The sequence below is a fragment of the Etheostoma cragini genome, chromosome 17 (assembly GCF_013103735.1).
Source record: "Etheostoma cragini isolate CJK2018 chromosome 17, CSU_Ecrag_1.0, whole genome shotgun sequence".
NCBI lineage: Eukaryota > Metazoa > Chordata > Actinopteri > Perciformes > Percidae > Etheostoma > Etheostoma cragini.
Window position 1 is genome coordinate 13152166 of NC_048423.1, and position 17571 is coordinate 13169736.

The 17571-nt window shown below is 37.8% G+C and overlaps 1 protein-coding gene and 1 long non-coding RNA gene across 11 annotated transcripts in view; one reads left to right on the forward strand and one right to left on the reverse strand.

The window, feature by feature from the left end:
- hmgcll1 (3-hydroxymethyl-3-methylglutaryl-CoA lyase-like 1) lies at positions 1-16658 on the reverse strand. 9 transcript variants are annotated; one of them, XM_034897998.1, is made up of 10 exons: positions 16492-16593; positions 13428-13593; positions 11725-11802; positions 11125-11232; positions 10609-10704; positions 10279-10427; positions 8829-8892; positions 8424-8612; positions 1837-1962; positions 1-1051 (listed from the first exon to the last, which is right to left on the reverse strand). In XM_034897998.1, exons 2-10 carry the CDS (start codon positions 13521-13523, stop codon positions 947-949), a joined length of 1011 nt encoding a protein of 336 aa, XP_034753889.1. In that variant the 5' UTR covers positions 13524-13593; positions 16492-16593; the 3' UTR covers positions 1-946. The 9 variants fall into 9 exon arrangements, with proteins under 9 accessions (XP_034753889.1, XP_034753891.1, XP_034753896.1 ...); XM_034898000.1 differs by lacking the exon at positions 13428-13593 and having other exon boundaries at positions 16492-16658; XM_034898005.1 differs by lacking the exon at positions 13428-13593 and having other exon boundaries at positions 11125-11216; positions 16492-16575.
- Positions 12156-17571, forward strand: part of LOC117960265 — a 15572-nt gene continuing 10156 nt past the window's right edge. The window contains exons 1-2 of one of the 2 annotated variants that reach the window (XR_004660102.1): positions 12156-12290; positions 15028-15134. This is a non-coding gene — a long non-coding RNA (uncharacterized LOC117960265). The remainder of the gene's footprint in view (positions 12291-15027; positions 15135-17571) is intronic. The other variant, XR_004660103.1, reaches the window with a different exon arrangement.

The following is a 17571-nucleotide window of genomic DNA, read 5'->3' on the forward strand; positions in this document are numbered from 1 at the left end:
TTTAGTGTCTCATTACATTTTTTATTTGATTATGTTTTACAGATGAGCACAGTAAGATGTAAACAGGCAGGAGAAAACATTTGACACTCACACAGACACATAGCTTATGTCATGGTAAACGTTTTTTATTATTTTTTTAACGTTTTTTTTAAATGATCTTTGGCAAACATGAGAGCAAAAAGACTTTTGGAGGCAGCTTTTAACTTGTTATTTTTATGGTATTCTGAGAGGAGATGTGTTTTCAGTTGCTAATCATTGTTGATCCGACTCAGGTAGGAAAAGGAGAAAGAGTAAAGGGCATAAACAGATCCATTTTTATAAAGGAGGAAGGAGCTTCTTCCTTTTGCTTTTCGACATCTCTGTTTATTAAAATGAAACATCTGTGGTGTTTTGAAGTTCAGCAAGTTGCCAAAACAGACTCAATTCATATTCTGTTACTTTATTTTATAAGACCACTGAGCTACGAAGTCAAAGTGACTGACCTTTACTGGGTTTATTTGTCTGAGCCAAATAAATATTAGAAAGTTTTGAAACAAAGGTGTAAAATTCAGGTTTTAAAAAATCCATTATGTATTCATGACTTCTCAATTCATCAATCTTGACATTTCTTACAAATGAATACTTTGCTTTACAGCAACAAAAAAAAAAGCCAACTCAAAAATGAGTTGATTTAAATAAGATCAAATTGATCATAATGACCCTTCTTCCTTCTAGTAATAGACTCTAAATTGTGGAAAAAAATTTAGGGAACTAAGCTCGAAACAGATTTTTGGAACACAAACACAATGTTGTTCTGATAATTCTTTAGATTATATGGGTGAGACATCTGTGACAAAAAGCACAACTACAAAAGCAAAGGCAACAAATCTGAAGGCAGCAACAAAAGGGGAAGTACTTTAAATTGAACAGAGTCAAATATTTAAATATTGTCCCTTATAGAAACCCATCACAGTGTTCTGCCTCTTGCCTTGGCAACCTTGGAGTTTGTCTCGCGACGTAAAGCGTTGCAGATGAAGTCACCCGCCTCTATAACTTTGGCCAGGTTCACACCCTGCAAAGAAAAATATTGTAGTATCAGGTAAAATGTAGTCTTTATTGACGATGTTTAATTTCCGGGATTGTTCAGATGCTGCCGGAGATTCCGCCGGATGTCCCTTTTTTTAGGCTGGATGTCCGTTAACTTCTGCTTTCTTTGTGTTGGGATTCTAAACTCTGGTCCATTTATAAGGACTACAGTTAACTCCTCCTCAGATCTCTGCAGGGTCAATCCAGACAGCTAGACTATCTGTCTAATTGGAGTTTTCTGTTGCACGACTAAAAGAACTTTGAACGTACACGTTCTACCAAAACAAGTCCCTTCCCGGCACTTAGGACCGCCGAAGACGATTGCGATTGGTTTAAAGAAATGCCAATAAACCAGAACACGTTTTTCTCCCATCCCTGAATGATGTGTGGACTAATGCTAGACTAGTTAAAATGCAATATCTACAAGGTTTTAAATATTTTTATTTTAAGATTAACAAACAGTGTCTACTTAAGGGCAAGCATAAATTTAATGGAAAGTGTGCAACAGGTAGAAAACTAAAGTGCAGTAAACATATCTCTCCAGCAGAGGTAGGGGTTGTTAAATAAATTGTTCCTGAGACTGGGCACGCAACACTGTGGGCTTGTGCAAATTGTGTAAAACCACTGATATTATAAATAAACATTTACAGAGCCGTATGTTTGCAGAGCAATCTGCTTATGTAAAGGAGTTCTGAAAGATTGTTGAGTTTGGTTGATCTGTTGGGATTATAGACACACAAAATACAAAGTGCAGTGTGAAGACACACTTACAGTTTCAATGCCCATGCCATGGAGCATGTAGAGAACATCCTCTGTTGAAACATTGCCAGATGACCCCTGAGCGTATGGGCAACCTCCCAGGCCAGCTACTGCAGAATCCACCACACAGACCCCCATCTGCAAAGGACACACAACAGAGACATTCAACGCCTCCACACAAGCTTCACCTCAGGTTTAAATCCAGAAACAAAGATCCTTGTTCTGTTGGATTGTTCTGCCCACGGCAGCACACCTTGCCAGGGCTGCGGTTTTGTTTTACAGCTGTTTAGGAGAACTGTGGGCTAATGTCCTGAGGATGAGTGGGCACAGAATGTCCCACTGTATGGCTTAGTCATCCTCTTTGTCAGCTCAAACAACTAGTACCACATAATTATGGCCCTGTTCGTATGAGTGGAACATTATTAACAGAATATTTCATATGTTTCTAATTCTTTGGGTTACTCATGTTTTTACAGCACTACTCTTTCCTTAACCATGGGGATTCACTTTCTTGCCACATTGAGAAGACATTTTTTTCCTCAGCTGGACAGTGTCCTTTTACACCGTGCCAACACTACGGGAATTCATCACTAGACAAACTTGCAATTGCTACATATAATCATTCATGTCATAAATTATTTTATTGATGGAGCCTGCAAGAGATTACTTTTAAGGCTGTTTACTTTATGTGTTTGGCTCATTGGGTGCTTACAATCAACTTAATTGTTATATTTTGTAGGAAATGTTTGTTGTTCTTTCTTACTGCCAACAATTCCTAGTGTCCACTACATGAAAAATAATCCTGCGTTTTTTTTTTATTTGTTTCTGAATTTCAAATGCTTTTTTATGTTATTGCCAAAGGAGCTAATTCTTATAGACATAATTTCTCTGAACGCACATATTACATAAAGAGAAAAAACTGCAGTTCTTGCAATTTAAGTATATAACCTAACCACAAGTGTAACCTTTGTTTTCACACCAAAAAAATTACAAGGCCAGACCATCAGTTTTTCAGTGATTATGGACTAAGGTCTCGGGATATTTTCCACATGTCCCTGGGATCGTCATGAGAATATGAAAGATGTTTTCCAGCTTCCGTGGCAGGGCCAGATGTCAGAGGAACCCACAGTGAGGCAAAATGAGCATGCTGATCCTTTCAGTGGCATTGGGTCACGAAGTACTTTCACCCCATGGAGCCGAACCAAGCGAGCCAAATTAAAAGAATCTCTATTGGCTTTTTTTGAACAATGCTGCTAATTGGATGCCTTTTCTCCAGACAAGAACCTACTTCTTGCAAGGCCCGTCTGAGCCAGGCGTAATTGCTGTTTGTGTTGGCAAAGAAAGAGGAGGAGGTGGGGTAGAAGGAGGAGGAGATCTACTCCGGTGTGTGCAGTGCACAAGATTTCCAGACCTTGGATAAAGCCAGAGCAGGATATTGTACTAGGCAGACTTTTTTGTAGTATAAACACAGAGTTGTAATCTAGCATGCCAATCCTCTCGCTTTCAGCTGCTAACCGTGTAAGGCCGGGGGTCCTTCGCATACTGTTTCGGAGAGGAACAAAACGGACCCTTCAGCAGCGTGCCCTGTTCCTCTGGACACTAATCGCGCAGGAATTGGTGGTCAGCAGCTCAAGCTTGCCAATGCTCAGTTAGGTTCACACTGCCCAGAAACCAGATGTGCAACCAGTGTTAAAAAGCCATATTCAGTGAGCTGTGGTCGTATAAAAACAATGCATTCCAGGGTAAAGACACGCAGTTTCAAACTCGCATGCTTTGGGACAAGCTTGTTGACATTCTATATACTATGAGCGGACGAGGCTGGAGATGGACATGCTCCCATTTTGGTTTTATAACTGCGTCAGAGAGAGAGAGAAAGAGAGAGCATGCATTCACTGAAGGATATGAAGCAGTGATGCTTTACCCACTGCTACATAAACCTGGAAGCTGTTAGAAACCATCACAGATCCACTGTTGACACATATATCACCTCTTTCCAGGAACACATAACTAAGCTTGACACTGGATATTAAGGGGCAGCTAGGAGACAAAACAAACATAAAAATAATAAATAAATGACATGTTTTCTTCATGATTTTTTTGAGCATAAACTACACTAAACTCTATTTCAACTTCTTTATGGATTACTGGGCTCCATAAATGCAGAGCAACCATTAACCATGACAACCAGTCTTAATAATATATAACAAATTCTGATCTGAATCCTAGGATCCTGTTGTTTCAATTCAATTTTATGTCCTTATGTTCAGGTGGAAACTATGTGGTCAGTAACAGGTAAAGAACACTATCAAATCAAAACATCTTTAACATTGTGACACCCAAAACAAGGAAATTAATTTGGTCGGAGTAGCCACAAGGACTGAAAAATAAAACTGACAGAGACAATCCATAAAACAAATAGTACAACGCTGAATGCACTTGTTGAAATTGTTATTATTGGCCAAGTCGTAGGCGTGGTAAATATATCATTAGAAGATTATATATTGTATTTAACAATAATATTACAACTGTGAACCTGCTTTTTTCCATGAATGATTATACTTTGGTTCTTCTTTGTGATGTTTGGTCTTGTCGGTTATTATAAGGTCTTGAATGTTGAATGAATCTTTTCCTTTAATGTATTACATTAACGTACCCGGGAGCTGCAGATGTAAATTAGACTTAAGGTCAATTCTGACACATCTATATCATATGAATTAAAGTTATCAAACACTTCCAGTACATCTTTGAGGGTTCCTAAAACCAAGTTATTGAACTCGCAGAGCCCGTAACTGTCCAACAGGGCCTCATGGCCAGAGACAACTGAAAATACTGAAGATGAATGGTATTATGTTAGCAGAGAGCTCAAGTGTGACTGTGAGGACAAACAGGTTATACTGTACTCCCCAGCTGCAGCTGTACATAATACACCAAAATTGCGGGTAAGAATAAATAATTTTACTTGCCAAGGCTGTGAAATCTAAGTACATACATTGTCATTGTGTGACCTGCCAGGAGTAGGTTTCTAACAAAGCCCCCCCAGACCTCCTGAGAAAAAAAAAGGTACAAAGACTGAGGAATGTCTTTATCAAGAACAAAAGAGGTGACTCAGGGCTGACAGCGCTGGGGGAATTTGTTTCTTTCCCAGTTGGTGGTGTGGACTTCTGGCACACAGTAATGAAAAACTATGATCAAATCTTTCATTTTCATCTTGTTTATGGGTAGGCAAAACATCCTCGGCTGACATTATTTTCTGTGGCCACAGGGCAGCTTTGATGAATCATTGTAAATATTATCAACAGACGAATTTAACCTTCCATCTGCGCTTTTTCACTCTGACATTCAAAATGAAGGCTTACTTAAATATTTGCGACTTTACACATAGACATTGTTGAGCTTTTCTTCAGCACAATATTGCATGGTTACAGATAAGTAGCACTGTATAGATAATGAAGAGAAAAGCATTAATATTAGAGTTGGCCTTAATCACACCAGAATTTTTCCATTCTTCCACTTCTTCCCAAATGCTCTACTGTGATGTGTGATTGTGTGCTGGCATTGTATACCATGAATTAAGTTTTAGGGTTATATTAAAAAAAATTATGGTGCAGTAAAATATTTATTTAAGAGCTGTAAACTCAGTTAATTTTCTTTTTTACACACCAGTTACAAGGCAAGTATCTGCTATCTCAAGTTACAATACTATGAACCGCCATGTATTCATTCTTAATAATTCTCTAATAATAATAATGTTATAAAATGTAAATATTTATTTATTTATGATACAGTAGATACAGTAAGCATACAAACACATTTAAACCACTGTATACAGGATTATATTTAGTACATAGTAATGCAGTAAGAAGTTATACCTACTGTAAATATAATATCATGAAATGAATGTGTGTAACATATGGAAAATACCAGCTACATATGTGGTAACAACCATAACTATTGTATTTAAAAGTATTAATATTAAGTTGTCGTCTCTCTGGTGGGAGATTAACTGTTGTTAATTAAAAGTTTCTAGGTCTCAAAACAAGGTCTATGTTATTCTTGGGCGACATTGTAAATTAATGACATTACCACAGTAATTACTGCATGCTGTAATTTATGCAAACTAAATGTCACAAAGCATAGTAAGACCAGATACTTACAAGTGCTATCAAAGTTTCTTGGGTTGATTTGGGACTGCAGCTGCGGCGCTATTTATCACGTGCTCAGCAGCGAGCGAATGAAAGGATCATTTTCCACTGGCCTTTAATCACTGCATTGTTAGAGAGTTCAACAGCCAAGCGACAGATGAGTTAGGAGCCCCCCAGGGCCCTTCTATCCACCTAGCTCTCAGTTGCTTTGTCCAACAGACACTGAATAGGTGAGCCTTTGTGCTGACCCCCTCACATCTGTTGACCCACCCAGCCCCCAATGAGCTTCCTCTTCTGCAATGACAATGTGCTTCAGAGAACTGATACAGCCATATCTGCAGGACTTTGTTTTATGTCTGGATTTATGTCAGTTTTAAGCTTGCTACGGGCAAAAGCGTTGGAAAAAAAACACACGACGAGAGCTCTTCCACATGGATTTACAACCTAATTACATGTTTGTGACCTGTATGGAAACAGAGTACTGTATATTACAGTAATAGTCAATGACTTTTTTTTCTTCTTCACTACAATATATGTGCACTGTGATGGAAGGGCCTGTTGGAAATATCTTATGTTCATTAAGATTCTGGGATTTTTTCTTCAGTGGGCAGTGGGCAGTGAATCATCTTGCTTTGTGGGGAGGCTTAGATCATGTTTCTTAATGCCCCTCTTCCTTGTTGACTGATGGTTCCTGCTTTTCTGTGCGTCCCATTGTAACCTACACATTTGTTTTGTGCCGTCTCAATACTCCTAAAACAGAGGATACATTCATAATGTCGTAAACTGACACATTGTCATTAAAGCTCAGGGCAGATTCAAGTTTACAGTGAGTTTTATAAACACTTGGACAGTGACACATTGTTTTATACTCAAAATGTCAACATTTGTTTAAGATGTAAGCTCTTAAATACTTGATTTTGATATAAATTCATACAACCTTAAAGGGACAGAATCTTAATTAAACATTTTGATAAAAATGTCAGTTCCTTTTGCATGATTCTATCATTTACTCAATTGTGTAAAAATGAAGAAAAGATGCTGTTTTTGAATGTACTGTAACTCCTGCCCCAAAATTGTCAAAAGAGATGGATTGGGGGCCTCTTTACATAAGATTATCCCCAGCAGGAATAATGACTTAAGCCTCAGAATGGACTTGTGGTCTCTACAATGTTGGCAGTTACTTAAGAAAGTTGAAAGATATCCTGGAACAAGCATCACCACCTTGACTTTCTTCCACATCTGGTTGCTCCTCTTCATGTCATCATGAGTAAGAACATTGATTTATGTAAAGGCTGGGCATTTATCCATAATTGTCCTGCGGTTCTCCACATGAGTGTTCATGTTCATCATGAAGAGAAAGATGTGCATGTGAACGAGAAGGTGCCCAGAGATTGCTTGCCAAGCCATTGCAGAAAGTAACAATTCAACATGAGAGGATGTGTGGATCATGAGAATGGATGCATTACTGTCTTGTGCTTGGGCAGTACAGTGGAGAACTCTGAGATACGGACCTCGTCTTCTAACCATGCCAGTTTTTGTAAGCCCTCTGCAGACTTCTGCAAGAGAAAGTACTGGAACTTTTCACATCCCTCACACAAAGATACAGATATTTTCAAACATTTCTTCCCATTAAAAAAAGGCAGGACTCACGCTTGTCCTCCCAGAATTGTCAGAGCTCATGTCACCTGAGAATTTTTCTTCTTTTTCAGAGATCCCACAGTGATATTACTTCACTAAATTTGCAGGTCACTCCTTTACTTTTATTTTCAAAGACGTCTGTTTGATGTCTGCCAAGTTTTGAGCTTTTCCAAGCTCCTTCCTCAGCATTTCCAAGAATTCACAGGTCCCTCCACCCTACTTTGGGAGCAGTCTTGTAGCCGATCCCCTTTTATTTAAAGAACTTCCAGAAATGCCAGGTGCCTTGAGCGATTCTTACTCAGAGTCAGGCAGGACAGAGAGAGCAGCACCTTGTAAACTTTTATTACAATTTATTTTTAGACAGAGGGATAGATTGTTATAAATCTGGTTTAGGAATTGAGCTGTGTGTTTTTGTAATTTATTTTTATTTTAAGACAGAAATGTATTGTATAAAGTTTGGCTCATATTTTATTTTTGTTGTCAAAACAATAAAAGTAAGTCCAGGCGTGTCTGTACCTTGGCCCATTGCTATTATGATGGCGGATTTGCAACATCATATTTTTATTTGTAATATATTTTATTTGGCCCCTTGTTTGCAAGTCTAAAGTGAAATATTAAGAGCTTTTTTATTACTTTTATTACTGCAATACTACCAAAATATACTACTTCTTCTACTGTTGGTTATAATAAATATAGTAATAATAATGACCATAACATAATAAAGCATTATTGTCAGTAGTAGTTGTTTTTACATATTTTGGGGGTTTTTCTGCCTTTAATTTTGACCAGACAGTTAAGTCATTCTATATGAGTTCTTACCTGAAGTGCAGTAAGGATGTTGGGCAGTGCTTGCCCATAAGTGTCGTGGCAGTGAACTGCTAGAGCGTTGGTGGGTACCTCCTTCTTCACACTCTGCAGCATCTTCAACATGGAACCTGGAGTACCAACACCGATAGTATCCCCCAAGGAAATCTCATAGCAGCCCAATTCGTATAAACTCTTTGCCACCTTAAGAATAGTGAAAACATTGCAAAATACTCTCGTTAACAGGAAATCAGTAAAGAGTTGACCTTAACAAATATATTCTTTTAGTATATATGTCTAGAACCTGTATTTTGTAAATGTTTGCCAATTTGCGATGTTGTGACAACATTTCATTAATATTTTCTGAAGTGAGTGTTTCAGTAAAGATAAAAGTATAAGAATGTAAAAGGTTTATCTCACCTCAGATACTTTGGAAGGTTCAATATATCCCTCGTGGGGGCATCCAAGGGCACAAGAAACATATCTGAAAGAGGACATTTGTAAAAATTTGATGTGTTTATGTAACATTTGATGAATGAACTATAAAAAACTAACTCCTGTGTATGGAGCAGCAATTTACTGTACAATGGAGAACTTCGACCGGCGGATTACTTTGATGATTTAATGAGGAGAGAGAAGTGAATGAAGTGAAGCAAAGAATAAAACAGATGATATGTGAAAATTATGTCATGGCAGAAAGTCTTTTGACTTAGACTCTACAGGGAGATTTGTAACTGTGGGTCGTCTGCCCTGATCAACAGCAAAGTAAATCCCCCCATGGAGTCCAGACACTGGTGGTGGTGGCAGCTGATGATGATGATGATGATGATTCTGATGAAGATGATGAATCAGTGAAGACAGGCGGTGATGGGGAGGTGGAGGGGCGATTTGGCATTTGTGACAATTTGCACTAAAATGACAGCTGACAGCATCAGAGAGAACAGATTTAAATAGCGTAACAGCCGTGAAGGTACTACACGCATAACAGTAGCGTGGATGCACTTAAGGCAGAGAGAAAATCATCTTTAAACAGAGGCAGCAGGTGTGTCACTGAGATCAGTTGATGGAATCAGCTGATGACAACAGACAGCCCCAGGACAGCAAGGAATAACAAATGAGAGGATTGAATGCAGATGCATAAGAAATAAAACTACAGGAGGCCTAAGCATGCAAAGGTATTGTCTTCCTGACTTTTGTTTCTATATTCCTAAAAACAGGATTATATGTAGGGCCTATCACTGAAATAAAAACCAACATTTTGAATCGCTGTGTTATAGTTGCCTGCTCTTGTTAAAATGAAGAGCTCATTGGAGTGTAGAAGATCATGGTAGATTCTGATTCTGATGTTTTTTGTTATTTGGGCTGTTTATCTGTTAGTCCCTCATATATTTTTAAAGCATAAAGATGAGAGTTACATGACATGTGTAGGACAGATTGGTGAATAGATTTTGGTGTTAATTCAGATATTGATTTGATGCCATTTGGTAACTATTAAAGAGTATTTGGCACTTGGAAAGTGGCAGTGTTTACACTAATCCATATTTGTTTTGATGGGTTCATCTGGGAGAAAGATGCATATAATCTACAATAACATGCATTTCAATTGGAACCATATCGAGTAACCTACCCTTTTTGGTTTGCATTCATTTCAATCTGCATCTGTGGTTCACTAATGCTTAGATATAACCTGGTGTACATCTGGACGTTTGCTATAAAGCTACTGTATTATAACTAAATTGTTTTTTTTTCTTCTTCCTTCTACTGCAGTATTTTCAACTATGTTTTCAATTGGAGTAAAAAAAACAATCACATGGTTAGATACAGTATGTGTGTTTGCTCATTGTAAGGGACAATTATCTAGAATACTAACCCACGGACTGGGATCTGTCTCTCTTTGGCAGTGTTAATAACTTCCTTAAACCTCAGCATGCTTTCATCAATAGAGCAGTTAATATTTTTTTTACTGAAGGTTTCAGACGCTGACCCAAACACCGCCACTTCAGTAGCACCAGCTGCAACCTTAAAACAGGAGAGAAAAATTAACTTGTAAAAACGTTTTGAGCAGTCACACTTACGCAAGTGCAGGAACTATCTGGGGAAAAAAATGTGGTGCCAACAGTTAACTCAAATTGACAAGCATGGGTAAATAGCCAGGGTTTGTACCATAGATCTTCATACTGAGTTTAAAATTAATGCTTACAGCCTCCTGGAAGCCTTGCATGTTAGGTGTCAAAACAGGGTACCGAACATGAGGTGCTCTCTGGATTCCTCTGAGTACATCAGTATGGTCAGCCATCTAAATGAAAAGGGGTGGAGGGGGGGAATAATGATGTAGAAAAATAAACCTTTAACATCATCTGCAAATACATCATCCTGCACAAATAAACCTTTAACATCATCTGCAAATACATCAATCCTGCACAAATGTTTTCATATGCTTGTAGGCAGCAGACATCTCTTAAAGGACTCTCAGTAAATAAAATTGGACATGTTCATGTTTGCTCTTTTTCAGGAAGTAAATAGTAGTCCAATTTATGACAGGGAATGAGAGGGTGACTATATGAAGAATATCTTAAAATATTCTTCCCAAAAGCATCTGTGGGCCCAACAAAGATACTAGAGGAGCATATTTTCTTCAGTAGTAGTATGCAGACAAGAAAGAGAGCCTAATAAATCACTCAGCACTCTTTTGCTATGCACAAAGAAGAGTTATTACCTGCGGTACCCACTTTGAAGAGACAAAGCTGGTGGCCTCAATCACAGCCAAGCCTGTTTCCGAGAGCATGTCTATCAGCTGGATTTTCACCCCTGTCGGAACAATTTCCTGGGGAACAATGAAACTGAAACTGCTCTTTCTAGATATGATTCACTATGGGAGGTACAACGAGCATATATCCGGCATTTTTTCTTTTGCTATGCTGCTTGTCAATCACATCTATATTCACATGCTGAATCTTGCACTTGCTGAATATTTTAAGATCTCTCATTATACACAAATATCTCATAATAACACATTGTGGTAGATAAAATTATCCCTGCGTCCAGGGCAATCTGTAAGCCTACAGGCAAACAAATAAGAAAATGATAAAGCAGTGACATGCTAAGCACAGTGAACTAGGCCAGAAGCCGTGTCATCTTTCTTATTCAATTTCAAAGAAAATGTGAAACACATGCTCCTGGCAATTATGGCACACAGCCCATATGTTATAGATTGTTTTATGTATAAAAAGGGGGTTTCCAGGGGTGATCATGTACAAAACAACGGTGCTTATTTATAAATATAAATGAGATCTGTGACTGAAATTACAGTGAATACCTTTTCATTTTGAAGTCCATCTCTTGGCCCAACTTCAACTATTTTAACAAACTCTGGAAACTCATGTCCTGTATTTGTCTGGAAAAATATCAAAGATAAACAGAGATGTGAATAAGAAATATAAAACAGAGTACACTGAACACAAGCAGTCAGTCATCCTTTTGGCGTGGGATGCTCCAGGACATGTTGACTGTCTGAAACCTTAAGAACCAAAACAGAAGCCTGTCATGACATTAATATGCAAACCCAGGATGTGTCTCATTGAAAAAAGACTGGGAAAGAAGGTATGGGTGACTCCACACTAACTAAAAAAAATATCCTGAGGATCTAGGTACTTTTCTGGTTTGAACCACAGGTCTAAACCATTGACTGGAAAAATAAAGTCTGAATCTCATTATTCCCTTGTCCCTTGTAATCAGCAAAGAAACAAAACAAGGTAAGATATGGCAGCTAGTTAGCTCATTCAGGTGTTATAACGGCTAACGTGTTAGCAAACAGTTCATTCCAGCAGATAAAGACCATCATTAGCACTCATTTGGAGTCTTTTTTCTGTCTACCTGACAAAGGTAAGTCCAATAGTCACGGTTCATGTGTCTCCGTTTTCGTTCGCCACCTTCTGAGATAAATGTCTGTTTCAAGCTAGACACTAAACTGTTTTCACTAACTAGCTAGCTAGCTAACACAAGACAATAAATGACTTACTGTGATAAGCCGTTAACTGAGCTAGCTAAACTGGCTAGTAGTTAAGTAAGTAGTTAATGTTACAGTTAAGCCTACTCTGACGTTACTGTAACGTTAGCGTTAACTATGTTAGGCTACATGTATGTTGTCAATGTTACTTGAGTAGTTACAACGTGTGCTACTTTTACTTTTACTTAATTTCAATTGTGTATTTTTTATTCCACAATATGTATTTAAAAAAATTGATATACTGTCAACGATTTAACTACCAAACAGTAGGCCTATTCTGCAGTTTTGAATTACCTTTAATAAATACAAAAAATATTTGCTGCATACTGTAGCCTCATTAATACAGTAGTTTTACTTATAGGCTTTGCTTTGGAGTACTATTTTAAACGCATGGCTTTTACTTGTAATGCAGTATTTTTACACTGTGGTATTTCCAATGTTACTACACTTTAAAGGTAGCCTAACAATTAAAAATGAAGCCTACAGTGGGCATTTAATACATTTACAGACCATAAAACCAAAGCAATGAGATATAGGATGCCAAAAAACTACATACTGAATTACATGTTTCTTGAGTGCTTTTCAATGACATATATGAAATCTATTAATTATTAAATAGAAGCTTAATATGTGATCAGTGAATAGTATTTTAGTTTAAAGAACCACTATGGGCAGCCATTTGTCTACTTCAAATAAATAAACAAACATTATTCTTGTGATCAAATAATAATGTTGAGGCACACAGCACATAAGAAACAGAAGCATAGCCTACATCTATTGTCACAGTCAATTTAGAGAGATGAAGAAATTTCACCATTCTTAATTAGAAAGATGCATCCTGAAAATACAGTTACATGTAAAGAGTAGTAGAGCAGAATTTCTATTGAAGAGGACCTTTACATAAGCAGCATGCTGCACGTCATCGGTGCTGCTGCTGTGAATCCCTCTGTCATGGTAGAGTCATGTGGCAGAGCATGTGCAGCCGATTACAAACAAGAAAAAACAACGCCCACCTTCTCCTCCAGCAGCCAGCGTTTCAGCCGTGGATAGTCCTGGATAAGTTGCTCATAGCTCAGGCAGTGCTTCACTGTATGGGGTACGTTACCCATCCGAATGGCTGCTGTTCAGCCCTGCTGCACTTCCGTTTCTTCCGCAACTAACCTTCACAGACTGCTGCAACTAACATAGAAAATTGAAGCGTCAAATCAATATACTAATGGAGGCCTAGAAAACAGAGGGCCTAGCGGCATCAGGAGATGGAATTAGAGGACGGCTGCAGAGGGTGAAGGATGATTCAGCAGTTGCCATGGCAGCCACATCCCTACCAGGGAGGGAATCAAAACAGAGGGAGGTAGGGGGGATGGAGACTGAGAGAGAGGAAATGGTGTGAAGAAAATTGGCAAATGGAGCGATATGGGAGATTAGTGCTGCACTTTAAACTGGGAATTCTGGTGGAAGCATTTTGAGGAAGGATTTGGAAGAAGAAAGAATATGTGGGTCCAAAAAGGGGAAGGCAGGTGCATGGCAGAACAAAATATACAAAAAGGAAAGAGGAGTTTATACTACTGCAAAAGTGGCTCCAAATGATGTATAAATGGGCTAAGACCTGAGTGCTTTCTTAATAGTGAAAGCATTTTAATCAGTATTTGCTAAAAGATCTTACAGTTTGTTTTATATCTTGAATAAACCACATTGCATACACAGTCAACTACCTGTTCTAGTAAGAATTGAAGGCTTCAGGGAAACAGGCTGCTTTGATTGATCTCCTGTGACCTGAAGAGTAGAAGGGTTTCCATTGCCAGACGTGCCACTGCTGCCAATGTCAACTCCATGGTGTAATAAAATCCCTTGTTAAGCCAGGGCAACATTTACCAGAGAAAGAGCCATTCTTCCGAGCCCAGATGTTAACAATAGAGGGACTTAATGAAGTTCTAGCATTCAACCATCTCACCACGCTAAACTGCTCTGTGATGAGAGACCTCTACCTCTCTCTCTCTGGGGGGGGCTGAAAAAGCCTTTTTTGTAACAGACTTCAAGGTTGATGTCTATCAGTTGCCACCCCCTACATTTCTTTTGTAATGCCTCTAGTCACTTATTTGTGGTCCTTTTAGGCACAGAAAAAAACTGCAGCAGACATTAATAGTATAATTTTAAACAGCACAAACATTATTGTCACACACATGAACCTTTAAATCTTTTACAACTTTTTTTTATACATTAGGTAAACCAAATCAATGCTGGTCATTATTTCTGCCGAAAACAACTTGAACATTGTTTTCTTCTTTTGTAGCTATATTTGCCTGAACATAATTAATCATTTGTTTGAAATAATTCCATGGTTTCAGTGGTTTGTCGGCCTTTAACTAAGTAAAGTTAGTTCAAATTATTTCTGTAATAAATCTGCTACCATAGTTCACAGTGTTCAGTATGTCCACTGTATGTAGGAAAATTTAAATGAATATGTTGGAGACCTTGGCTAAATATAATGCAACAATTCAGAAACATTATGACTTTTCAGAAAAAAAGTTGTTTTCTCAATGGCTCATTTTCAATCAGTGATAACTCCATCAACCAATTAACCCTAACTGGCCTTTTAACATTTCTACTTTCAAGGAAACTCGGCAGCTACGGTTTAGCTTGACAAATAACAGCTGCAGAGGGTCACTTTAAAGAACTGGCCTTCAGGGGCTTTCCTGCTTTTAGGAGTCAATGTAATGCAGGTGAGTGAAAGCTTTAAAGTCAAAGATGGTATGTAAGTGGAGGAAGATTTTGACATTTTAAGAAAAATACTATATAACATTTGACATCTGTGAACAGGAAAAATAACCCTTTTTACAAGAAATAATCATAAGTTAGGCATAGTTTAAACACTGAAATGTTTGTGAAACAGTGAGTATAGCATTTTTTTGTAATACATACATTTATATGGAATAAGAATAACATGTTCCTGGGTCTTACTTACACAATCATCTATGCGTTGTAGCACTAGATTTCTTTTAGAGTGTACACTGGATGAATGATTTGGGATTTGGCAAAGAAATCTAATGAAGGGTTTTTGTATCACAACAGCATTAACAGGTCTAGTTCCAGACCTCAGAAATCACTGCCCACAACTTGCTTTGTTCAGAGAAAATAGAGTAGAATAATAAAGTGAACTAAAATGGCAATTCAGTCTAATTATCAAGCTTTTAACAAAAAGAAACAACTGCACAAACTTAAGTTTAAACTTTGTAAAGGGACGATACTCTTACATTTGTGTAGATTAGCCAAACAGATATCCCTTGACAGGAAAAAAGGATGTCTCCCTGTTAGTTTGTAAACTGCCTGCTGAGATCAATGCATTTTACACATGAGGATTTTGTAGACCATGCACATGATGAATGCCTCAAAATATTAAATAAAAATCTAACAGTGCAAATAACACAACGTGTTTCTGAACTGGAAAATGTTGCCTATAAAAGAAAGAGTCTATTCTCTCTTTTGTACTAGGAAAGAAACAGATGTGAAAAACAGTTCTTTATGGAGTACAGGTTTCGGCAGGGCATGAAAGAGGTTTTAAGCTCTCAGATATATACCAAAAACAAAGTGGGAAAAGGAAAACAGGAACCAGATTAAATCAATTTTCATCCTCCATCCGTCTTCAATTTCTACATCATGGATTTAACTGAACTGTAACAACAAGAGAGTCCTGACGTCGAAGGAATAGCACATAAGGATCACCCTGAAAGCAATAGTCGTGACATATAAATTATAGAAATTTCTTTCATACCCAGAGAAGATGGATAGGGTTTGTTGGACATATAGTTAGAATAATTACACCCAGTCCTACAGAAACAGACCACTTGATGGTGTGTTATTAAACCTGAATCATGTATAAAACATGCAGTACAAAAAGAGCAAAGAATGAACATATATAAAACTTTACTTGCTCTTGTGGAAGGAAAGGCATCCCCACACCATCTCATTTCCATTATATTTGACTATGTACCAAGAGAAAAGATGACCACAAACCTGAGTTCTTTTTTTTTCTTCTTTTTTTAAATTAAATGTAAAGCCCTGATAAAAATAGCAGCCTACCTTACAGTTTCTTCAGGAAGGCTGGCCACTCTGAGCCAACTTTCCGGAGCTCCCCTTAGAGACAGCATGTGTGTTAAAGATTATCCTCACAGTAATCACACCACAGAGCGCCCTGTGGCTTTCAGTCACAAAAGCCACTGACCTGTGTGTTGTGTCCACACATGATGATCATGACTTTCAAGCACTGACGTGTAAAATACAGCCGAAAGTAAGTCTGAGGGACCTGCCTGTTCAGAATGATAAACGTTAGTCCAGATTTAATAAGGAGTGTGAGCAAAACAACTTAAATCCTCACTAATCAATTGGCTGCAATATAACCATATCATTCATTCATTCGGACATGCTACAATCTTCACTTTTTTGTCACAAGGAGCACTAGTTCACATCACTTTGTCAAAGATAGATTCAAGCGGATGTTTCTAAGCAGCCACATATTTATCGTGCAGATTTTTATATTGTACCACAGAGGACTTCATGGCTGGATTACTGCGCCGACTTGATCATAAAGTACAGAGATTTCCGTCAGTGTATCCATATCCTTGGTGGGAGAAATTGAATTTCACAGAAAAATTTACAACAGCCAGAATACACATGAACCAAGTTAAGTGGTGGCTGTTGACATCTCTATTTGCTTTCTAAATTGGCACAGTAGCATATTTTGTACGTTATTTTTATCATTTTGCGAGACGATGACAGGACAGATAAATATCAACCTGGTAAAGTAACGAGCATCTTGGTGTAGGGCTGAGGATCGTTTGAATTGTCTTCTATACTAGTGTCAATACGATACCCATACTATACTGTCAGTACAGATACCTACATATTTTTTTAGATACTGTACCTTTCTTTTTTGAGGCATAACATATTTTCCACATAACCTATTTTGTTCAAGCTCTATCTTGCTCTCTTCTACACAAGCAGTAACACAATTTGTCTAGATAAAATAGTGTCAGATTGGACAAATTGATTGTACAATACTGTACAATCAAAGAAGAAGTCAACAAGATTTTGAATCTGACCAGATATTTAATGCTCTCTTTCAATACTTGGTGCTAGGAATGTATTTTAATTGGTGCCAAA